Source organism: Parasteatoda tepidariorum, chromosome 4, assembly GCF_043381705.1.
Source record: "Parasteatoda tepidariorum isolate YZ-2023 chromosome 4, CAS_Ptep_4.0, whole genome shotgun sequence".
In the NCBI taxonomy this organism is placed as follows: domain Eukaryota; kingdom Metazoa; phylum Arthropoda; class Arachnida; order Araneae; family Theridiidae; genus Parasteatoda; species Parasteatoda tepidariorum.
In genome coordinates this window covers 83,024,156-83,035,518 of record NC_092207.1, presented here as the reverse complement: position 1 = coordinate 83,035,518, position 11,363 = coordinate 83,024,156, and the positions used below count along the sequence as shown (strand labels likewise).

The 11,363-nt window shown below is 33.4% G+C and overlaps 1 protein-coding gene across 5 annotated transcripts in view; it reads right to left on the bottom strand.

The window, feature by feature from the left end:
* LOC107441010 (glucose dehydrogenase [FAD, quinone]-like) overlaps positions 1–11,363 on the bottom strand; it is a 35,275-nt gene that overhangs the window by 12,841 nt on the left and 11,071 nt on the right. For all 5 annotated transcript variants that reach the window (XR_011636645.1, XM_043039166.2, XM_043039168.2 and 2 more), the window contains 5 exons: positions 10,527–10,658; positions 9,048–9,169; positions 5,960–6,127; positions 4,721–4,871; positions 271–422 (listed from right to left, as the gene is read on the bottom strand). Coding sequence is in view for 4 of the 5 variants with exons in the window: in XM_043039166.2 (XP_042895100.1) it covers positions 271–422; positions 4,721–4,871; positions 5,960–6,127; positions 9,048–9,169; positions 10,527–10,658 (725 nt within the window). In the remaining variant the exon portion in view is untranslated. The remainder of the gene's footprint in view (positions 1–270; positions 423–4,720; positions 4,872–5,959; positions 6,128–9,047; positions 9,170–10,526; positions 10,659–11,363) is intronic.

The following is an 11,363-nucleotide window of genomic DNA, read 5'->3' as shown; positions in this document are numbered from 1 at the left end:
TATATATATATAAACATAAACGGTCACAACGGAGCACTCCTCATGGTTCTATTTATCAAATACTGCGCCTGTATATGGATCGCCTTGATTTGAAAAGTAAGTCATGCTTCTATGTGAACCCTCAATCAGGACTAACAATTATCCTGATCATTAAGAAAGCTCATCAGAAATCCAGTAAGGAGCACTTAACAAGTAATTTTCTCGAATGTGTACTAAATTATTCCACAAGTAAAATAAAGATGCAAAAATCATTCCAATATAATTTCTTACCCCAGGTATCAAAACATCAGACAGAGCTTTGTTGACAGCCGTAGATCCAGAATTAAAATAAAGTTCAAAGTTTGGAAAATCCTTTTCAGGTTTGGTGCATGAACCTCTTAAAAATGCCATAGCAACGGCACTAAATGGTCCAGCCAAAATGCCTATAAATGATACGTTTCTCATAAAATTTATGAAGCATGTTTGTATCAAGTTGTTGCAAGCCCAGCCTCATTAACCAAGGTATATATATATTGTTGTCCGGCTTTTTTAAAATAATTTAATAGATTAATAGAGCTAAACACAATTAATAAATTAATGAAGCTTACCAACATAATTGATAAAGCTAAAACAGTTCTATTTTTTATTCCTTTATTATTATTTCTTGTACTTTTGGGGGGCTTCACGTTATTGGATAAACGAAACACGTTTTTCGGTGCTTATCACTTCAAAATAAAGATTAACTTTTTTCAGTATTAACTTTATTCAGTATCATTTGGTATTATGCTGTCGCTCGAGGCGAACTTGTGATAGTCGAAACTTCCAAGTACCTATAAGAACTGCACCAATAAGCACAACACCAAAAATTTCTATTGCCAAATTTAATGAAGCATCATTGACGTCAACCATTGTTTGACGACTTTTTACGATTTCCTTTAAAAACTTGTACCCTTTCTCTATTAGTGTTGCTGTTTAATACATTACTTATTTTTTTATTTCTATTTCAGTACCTGCTTCCCAAATTGACCAAGCATCATTGACGTCAACCATTGTTTGACGACTTTTTACGATTTCCTTTAAAAACTTGTATCCTTTCTCTATTAGTGTTGCTGTTTAATACATAACTTATTTTTTAATTTCTATTTCAGTACCTGCTTCCCAAATTGACCAAGCATCATTGACGTCAACCATTGTTTGACGACTTTTTACGATGTCCTTAAAAAACTTGTATCCTTTCTCTATTAGTGTTGCTGTTTAATACATAACTTATTTTTTAATTTCTATTTTATTACCTGCTTCCCAAATTGATCAAGCATCATTGACGTCAACCATTGTTTGACGACTTTTTACGATTTCCTTAAAAACTTGTACCCTTTCTCTATTAGTGTTGCTTTTTAATACATAACTTATTTTATAATTTCGATTTTAGTAACTGCTTCCCAAATCGACCAAGCATCATTGACGTCAACCATTGTTTGACGACTTTTTACGATTTCCTTTAAAAACTTGTACCCTTTTTCTATTAGTGTTGCTGTTTAATACATAACTTATTTTTTAATTTCTATTTTAGTACCTGCTTCCCAAATTGACCAAGCATCATTGACGTCAACCACTGTTTGACGACTTTTTACGATTTCCTTAAAAACTTGTACCCTTGTACTACTCAGTTTTATGGAAACGCCTTAAGCATAACTATGAACAGTATAAACGCGTTGTTTCAGATAACTTTAGAAAAACTAGTTTGACGTAAAATTGCTATTTGCTACCATGTTTAGAGTGTTCTTTGAGTTTATCTCATACATAGAAAAAAAAATTATTAAGCAACTAAGAACGAACACTCAACGCTTTTTTTTAATGACAGTTGAAAGTTAGCGAACATCACTGATGCAATCTGTAAAATGCTTTTTTTTTTTAATTGAATCGCTTGGAATTTTAGTTTTATCAGAAAATTTCATATTTCAAACATCTCTTCCAAACGAATTCTTTTTATATTACGAATTCTCTTTAGAAGGTTAGCGTAAACAGTTCTTTAGACACAAAGACAAACTCTTTATTTTATTACAAACATATATATGTCACCCCCAAAGTATGAAACGCCGGAATTCTATGAAATGCCTAGGCATTGTATATAAATCCGGATGTTTTTAGGCAAGGTATGAAATATGAGAAGTATTAGATACTTTCCTTAAGCATTCTATAGAATGACAAATGCTATTTAGGCAAAGTATGAAAAAAAACGTCCTGATGAGGTTATTATGTAAATTATGCTCATTTCTAAAAATAAAAATGTTATTCTGAGAGTGAAATTAAAAAATAATTATTCAAAATGCATAAAGAAAAATGAAAGTTGTACAAAACATAATTTACGCCTTTCTTATTAAGAGAATCAAATTTTTTGTTAAAAAATTCACATTTAAGTCACAATTATTTTCAGTTTCGAAACAAATATTGCACAAAATATCCATTTCACCACCTTAGCTTGGCCACAGAAGATTTTATACTTTGCCGGTTTCTCATTTGGCATTCTATAGAATGTCTAGGAAATGTGTGAAATATAAATCATTTCATACATTGCCGGCTAGTTTCAGGCATTCTATAGAGCGCCGGATTTCAAACTTTGCCGGTAACATACATAAAAATAGTCTATATCTAAACACGTACTTACATGGAATAACTAATTTGCCTGCCTTACGAAAGTAAAAGTGGGAAGCATCTCACCGAAATAAAACCACTTCTGATTCTACCTAACATACTGTTGTAAGAAATAAGGAGAATTTGTAAACTTGGTTGATTATCTCTAGAACTACTGGACCCATTTTAATGAAATTTGATCTGTACATACATTGATACAGTACAAAATGAATAACCATTCAACAATTGTAATACACATGCATGATCGTGCGTAACACTCATTGGAGTCGGAAGGTATGAAACAGCGGTTGCAAAATAAACAAAAAAAATGGGTTATAAGGGGGTATGGTCCCCTCTTACAGTTATACAGGCCTGGTAGCGTGATTTCATACTTGAAATAAGGAAGTTTGTCGTTTGCTGTGGCAATTGGCCTGAATTTTCTAGCGACAATTCCATACCTTCTGACTCCAATGAGTGTAACGTACGGTCATGCATGTATATTACAATTGCTGAATAGTTATTTGTTTTGTATTGTATCAATGTATGTACATATCAAATATAAAATGAAACAGTAGATGAGGGATAAAGAGAAAATCTTTTCAAAATGGACAGTAATTTGAAGGCTCATAAATACTGTGGGAAGGATTTGCTTATGGTGGGCAAGAACTTCGGCAAATCGGCTTAGAGTGGTTTTCACCCCAGCAAGAGAATGCCTTCATTCACGTTAAAAAATCTTTTAACTTTTGGTGTCTATGATAATAAGGTGCATGTCAGGAATGAGCTGCCTTTTCTCATGGTTTCAACTCCCAAGAAAACCTGAAGGACTATCCTCAATGTGGCCGGTATATTCAAAAAAGAGACAGTTTCAGTCCGTAAGCAGAGTTGAAAAATGTCATCATTGTAACTTGACATAATATTAATGCTATTGTCCTCTTGGGATTGATAAAATACGTACAAATTATATGCAATATTAAATAATATGCAAATAATAAACATATTTTAAGTCCTATTAAAATGAAGTGGGTATTGTAAATATAATCCGAAGTATTTTTATTTTGATAAGACACCTTTTTTTTTCCTTTTTTTACTAGTTCGGTGTTTTTTTCCATTCGTGATGGAGAAGGAAGTAAGTTATTCTTTGTAAATGTGTGTTTAGATATAGAGTCTCTTAATATATATGTTTGATTCTCATTAATTTTCTTTGTGTCCAGTTTTGTTCGAAAATTAAGGTGACTTCATTTAGGTTAAGCACACTGGATTATTATAAAGATTGTTACAAAAAAAGTCATGGTTCAGTTTTATAAACTGTGCATGATCAGTAAATATATATACCCTGTACAATCAAAATAAGGACAAAACACAGAAACTGAAAGAGTAAAAAAATGAAAGAGAAAATTTTTCAAACGCTCTAAAACATAGGACAAAATAAAAATTTAAAAATGAGGAATATTAAAGAAATTACTAAATTAAAATAACGGCAAATTAAGAAGGAAAAGATAAAACTTCTTTCTGAACCCCCAAAATATAACCTATTAGAGAAACCTATCATGTACTTGCGATCAATTTACAAAATGATTTCAAAATATACTTCCATAAACAGTACTAACTAACAGAATAATATAACAAATAACACAATAACACTTAGAAACAAACCAGAATAAGTTAGAACGTATCTTAAAAAAATTTCGCAGTAACCTTTATTATGCTTCAATTTCATATTTTGTAACCTGGCAACTTAGTTATGGTAATGACGTAAAATAACACCAGCGACGATCGGAACAACGGCTTAAGTCCTCCATTTTTTAGAGGATTTTCTTCTTGCACAAATTCATTTCTTTGCAACCATTAAGAATTGTTTAGTATCGAAGGAGATAATCATCCAGCTTCTTATAGTAGCTCGGCAACGGACTGGAATTATAAAGAAATTTTCTCTAAACATTAGATTAGATTAATGCAAACGTCGAAACATCACTGGCGGCCTCTTTATTTAGCAATATATGTCGAATTGAATTACATCAACATTTAAACAGAGTAAAACTATTACTTCTAATAAAACTAATATAATAATTTCTTTAGAAATTCTCCTTCAAATAAATTATGAATTCATTACCTTTTCGGTGATTGATGTATTGCTCGGTTATGTTAGGATCTGCAAACTGTTCGTCTGCAGTCTCTAAATTAGAATCCAAAGCGAAATTCATAGGAGTTGAACAGTGGTCTTGCAAATTGTGCCCTACGGGAAGGTCAGCTACGACAGGAATCTGAAAAATGCAGGCATTAGGTGCTTCTTCTAAATTGTAATTTTACTGCCAAAGAATATACGAGAATAATTCAATAAGGAAGTTCAAGAGCACTGGGTCGAATAACAGTGATGGCTGATCAATACGAATGGGCTCACACCGACCATAGTGCTTTTGTAAAATATCCTCAGTGATAGACGGATAACGGGCTGCCGTCAGATTAACCGCGGAAGGTTTTTTTTTATTTTCCTCTCTATATAACCTTAATACGGGTACATTCTATCAAAAAGTCCTCCACGAAAGCAAATTTTCCCAATACTTGATCCAGAAGTTCTCCTGTCTTCTGGATTGTGTACAAAGTTACAAGACTACGGACTTGAACATTTGCAGTCATAAACTTAAAATTGAAACAGCTGTTCAACGACGGTTGTAAAATACAAAATAAAATAAAGACATTCAATATTTTGAATCCTCTAATTTCATATCAGTACTTGTTTTGACTTTACTTCATTCCACATGCACTTAAGAAAAAGTGTATTCTTCAACCAGATTTATAGTTTAAATGTGTAATGTACACTGCATAAAAGAAAAAAAAATCAATTAGTCAGAGTCAGACTTATTGGTTAAAGTAGCTTATCGTTGTTCAAATCGGATTATGGCAACCATTGTGATTAGAGCCGTGGTGGCTCAGAACATAGAGCCTTCGCCTTCCAATGAGGTGAATCGGGTTCGAATTCCGCCAATGGTTGGTCGATACGAATTTCGCACCCGGCTCACACCGACCACAATGCTCACGTAAAATATCCTCAGTGGCAGATGGAGCATGGCTTAGAGTCCCTTGTCGTCAGGCTAACCGTGTGAGGTCTTCGTGGTTTTCCTCTCCATATAGCGCAGATGCGGGTTAGTTCCATCAACCATTCCTCCTCGAATGCAAATTTCTCTCCATACTTAATTCAGAAGTTCCCTTGTCTTCTAAATAGGGTTCAAAATTACAAGGTAATGAAATTTAACATTAGTAGTCGTAAACCCTAAATTGGATTGGTTGTTCAACGACGGTTATAGAATAAAATAAAAACCTTCGCGAAAATGAGTTGTATTTTCAAACTTACTCTAAAGTTTTTAAGATCATTTTTTGGTCCAATTCCAGAGAGCATCAACAATTGAGGAGTTTTCACACTACCAGCAGATACAATTACTTCTTTCTTTGCTCCTATTACGTACATTTCTCCATTCACTTCAAATGAAACACCGACTGCTCTATTATTCTGGAACAATATCTAGGACAGAAAAATGAGACTTTCACTGGAAATAATTAAATTACTAGTAACTTAATCAAAGCAGTTTTGTGACAATATATATATATATATATATATATATATACAGCAAAATAAATAAATACAAAAAAACACGAAGAAATTTAAGAAAAACAATAAGTTTCATTTATTGCGCNCACAACCGGTAATAAACCATATATACCACAACCGGTAGTAAAGTGATACAGAAAAGTGGCAAAGAAATTTGAAGAAAAAAATCGTTTCTGCTAATTCTTAGCTACCAAAGTAGATTAGTAAATTAAAAGATATGCATTTAGATGTCTAATTGTGCCATAGATAAATATCTAATTGTGCCTTGACATAATTGTGTATCTATATTAAGTATTATTACATATATCTACCATTAATCTATGATTTAGTCAAATTGATGACATCCGCCAACTACCTTCTTTAATTTTAATGTTTATCACGCCAGTTGTCTTAGTTGACCGAGAGACCATCACATTGGCAGTGTGTGTTGGGACTGAAGTCTCACCTCATATTAATTCAAGTATATTTAGAATTTAAAAAAAGTCACTTTAACACCAAAGATAAAATTGAAATCTTTAAAATTTCCAACACCCTCATGAATTACAAAAATACTTAAGTCGTTGTTGGGAAACCATTTCATTTTAATAGGTATTTCTTTTAATTTTTAAGAGCCGTGTTAATCCTGTGTATGCAATGCTTTTCGATTAATTTGAATTATTAATTGTTAAATTAACTAAATAGTGAATTATGTTTGGTATTAAAAAGTAACCTATATTTTATGTTATCTTGTTTAGAGACCATACAAAAAAGTAAATATGAACTTTTATAATTTTCCTCATTAACCTTACTAATTAATATTATTTTGACAGATTTAAGATTTTATTCAGAATATAAATCCTATTACAGCTCATGCTATAAGGCATTAACCCTTTGACTTCAAATTTTTACTAAACATATTTTTGATAATTTTTTCATTATTTTATATTAATTTAAGTCAAAGTAAGTGAAAAATATTATATTTAGCATCCTAATAGTTAATTTTAATAAATTATACTTATGAAATATAACATGAAATTACGATATCTTTTTCTGCGTTTAAGGTACAAATTCTGAGTTGAAGCTACTGCTCAATTCCAAACACGAAAGCATTTCTTATGCACTTTGCTTAACAATGAAAACTTTAAACTCATTTATCTCAAAACTTGATTTTTTGAGTTGTGCCGCTATTGAAGCCCATGAGCGAAATGTCTAATATTATCAGAATTTATTAGGTGATAATTAATAACCTCAGCTTGTATTTCGATATAAAATACAAAATTGTTTTAGAATACAACTCTTCAGGGAAATATATATATATATATAAATTGGAAGCAGAGAGTAAGATACTTAGTTTTTGCTGCATTTTACGAAGGAATTAGATTTTAAAATCTCTTAAAATTTTATAAAGTTTGCCATCAGATTACGCTATAGACTACAAAATTATAAAGCAATGCTTTCTGCTTAATTTCAAAAAATTTTGCCCTTCTATTACGCTACGTTATTGAAGAAAGCGGTGGTTATTTTAAAAGTACTTTTAGATTCTTTTACTTAACAGCAACATCAGTCCCTTGTTACTTACTATGAGAGTTGAGGTGAAAAATTGTTTCCATGTTCTAAGCAGAACGAAACAAACTATGGATGTTTCACCGTGTAAAGATAAACGCAGATGGCGCTAGGGGTAAAAATTCGTCGTAGGACTTCCATGTTACAGCTTCCGATTGATTTCTTTCCTCCTAAGCTTGAAAATGCACGCCATCCAATATTATTATACACTATCTGGAAGAAAATGACGGGACAACTGTAAAGTTTGGTGGAGGAGGATTGATGGTATGTGCCTGTTTCTCCTGGTATGGGGCTGGCCCACTGGTGAAGGTTGATGGTATGATGAATGCCGATGGATACTGTTACATTCTTGACAATCATGTCCTTCCTACCTTGTGGGCAACGCACGGTATGGATGATTGCTTGCATCAAGACGACAACGCAAGATCCCATGTTGCAAGGAGGACTCTTGATTGGTATGTGAACAACAACGTTAAACGCATGGAGTGGCCATCGCAGAGCCCTGATCTTAACCTAATTGAACATCTCTGGGACGAATTGGACCGTCGGTTGAGGGCCTGCATCCCACTCCCCAAAAGCAAGGATGAACTATGGAGCCTCCTATTAAACATTTGGAAGGAAATTCCTCTTTCCACTATATCTAATTTAGTGGAAAGCATGCCCAGAAGGGTTGCAGCTGTGATCGCAGCCAATGGAGGCCCTACCTCCTATTAATTTTAATAAATATGGGTTTGAGTCGTTATAGTGTCGTGACCCGTCACTTTCTTCCAAATAGTGTACTTGTATTGTTTTCAATATTCTTCAATTTAACTTTCTTTTAATTTAACTTTCAACGAAACAAACGAATTCGGAAGACTCCGCGATCTTGCTCCGGTGCTACCCAAAAAATAACAAACGGTTCTATTTCACACAAATATAATCAAATAAGGGATAGCATTCAAAGCATGGCAAGCCTTAAACTTTATTTATGTTGTGATATTAATTTTCTTAAATTTCTTTTAGGCTCACGACCTGTTAGAATTTATAAATTAAAGAAAACTCTTATAAATGGTAAAATTACGAGTAAATTTAAATTCAAATCCCAATAATAAACATTCCTAGAATATTAAGCCTGTTCACATATTGCCTAGTAGGCATTATATAAGCGAAGGGTTTCAGAAAGGTTGTTATTGTTTGCATTCAGATTCAGTTAACCTTCCATGCATTTCTATCTTCTTCCATTCTTTAAGAACTGATTTTTCATATCCCCTAGTTTATTTTTGGGACATTCATTGCTTGTTAATCTATTTACCTTAGTCACGTAAGCATTTGTAAGAATATGTAAGTTTTTTCTGTGTTCCGCAGGCACCAAGTAAGCTTTCGCAGTGCTCCACCTTTGCATGTTACGAAGAGACCCTTGAACTTCCACAAATCCTTAAAAAAAATCATGAAACAAGGATTACAAGAAATACTGAAAACAGGCAGTTAACGTGTTACATTTTGAAAAATATAGTTATAAACTTTAATTGGGTGTCCTATGTACAATGCTTTTAGCATATATTTCGAGAATCGATATCAAAAATAAGCTTAAAGTACGTTAAATCAATATTTAAGTGAGGAAAAAAACTATATTGAAACCTAACATAAAAAGAACTAATATAGCAAGATAAAAAAGGAAAACCTGTTTGTTAGCTGAAAGAAATCTAAGAAGAAATAGAAGGAGATTATTAGCAACTCCTTAAATTTTCCACACGCACGTAGATTGGTCATGTTGTTCGTAGTCCCATTTTCCATAACTGCTTCCCTGACTATAACGATTTAGCTTAGGTACGTACATATAACAACTGATTTGTTTGTATTCTTTTTGCTTTCTTTCAAGCAGAAAATGTTAAAGAACATTCTTTCTCTTCATCTCTCTATATGTTGCGTAAAGAATTAACTCTTTCCGACCCAAAGTATAATTTATGTTGTAGTAAAGGATTTTGAATAGGAAAAAAAATTTGCCTAGTTCGCTGATTGACCATTTGCTGTCACGTGGCTACTCTATGCCACCACAGCCAAGAATTGGCGTAAAGTCTATAATGTAAACATGTTCACCAAATCCCATAGGCCATTTAGGATGTACCAAAGAGCTAGTATACAAATTGAGCAATCCCGCTGTTATATTTTCCTATCTCTCTTAGTCTGCAACATCAAAGTCTCCTCAGTCACGTGCTCGCTCTCATTCGGCGATTGTGTCAGAAAAAGAAGGGCGCCGTGTGACTCTTCAGATGAGTCTGGTTGGTTTGTTGGTTCTAATGCCACTTGCCACACGGGCAAGCTTGCTTGGTGAAACCGAGCAAATTTCTTGTTTTTCAGTGGCGCCATCTATGGCCAAGAATACGACTTCTGCCACACCAGACGTCACGCCAGTTTTGTAAGGCGGACCCATTCATACATCCATTCATTCATCCACAGATCGTAATTTTGACCTGAATCAGAGAACGATCGATCTCCAATCCAGTACCCCCAAGGGTATTGATTTGCTATGGGAACAAGGAGGACTTTTGCGACTTGACAGATTTAACGTGCATCAGTCACTTTACTACACGGGGAGTCTTCGGCCGGTGGGATTCGAACCCACGAACTCTCGGACATGGGCCCAGCGCCCCATCGACCGAGCTATCCCGGCCTTTCAGATGAGTTTTCGTTGTTGACAGAGAACTCATCTCTCTGAAATGTCACACAGGCGCCCTTCTTTTGAGATTAAAAGTAGTATGAAATAAATTTAACGCTATTATGTTTGACTTACCAGTTTGTTTCTCGGCATTAGGATCAACGATTTCGTACCCCATATTTCTAGCAGCTTCAAATATCGGATCTTCAATAATAGGGTGGTAATTTGGAGATTCAACTGCCATTGGTCCCCCAGTAGAATGGTATTCTGTTATACAGAGTGTGAAAGGAAAAAAAAACAGGACAAACAATTTTTAATCTAACTTTATTAAAAATAAATAAGTTGGCGAAATTTAACAACAAAAAATTGACATTTACCAATAAATATATTTAATTGGTTTCAAAGTGGTCGGCTTTTGGAGCAATACAGAAGCGCCAACACCCATTGAAATTTTCAGCAATGGGCAAGACCTTTAATCTATCTCATTCTTACCGAAGTGATTGCTTTAACGAACGATTTCACACTGCTATTTTGACAGTGTTAAGCAATTTTAAAATGGCAGAACTTTTGCTTGACATATCGTTGTACCATATTTTATGACAAAATCGAGGTCTAGTTTAGGAACTTCATATGCTCTATATTCTTTCCAACTTTATATTCTTATTTTAAGTGTGAAGCAAACATTCTTTATACTAGGTTGCGAAATAAACAAAATTTACCAATTGCAAAAGGACACGTCGGTAATAAATTGTTTTTCGCAAAAATTGAATACGTTGTATTAAACTAAAATGTAAGTAAGGGAGAAACTTAATCACTACTGTCTAGACAAATAAGAAATTGTTTCAAAGATATTTTTTATGCAAAATCGAAGAAATCAAGTCTCATAGATTGCCAAATCATGTCAACAAGACTCATAGATTGTAAGGTAAGAAAACTTTAGTTAGGAATGAAGGAGATTATTAGCAACTCCTT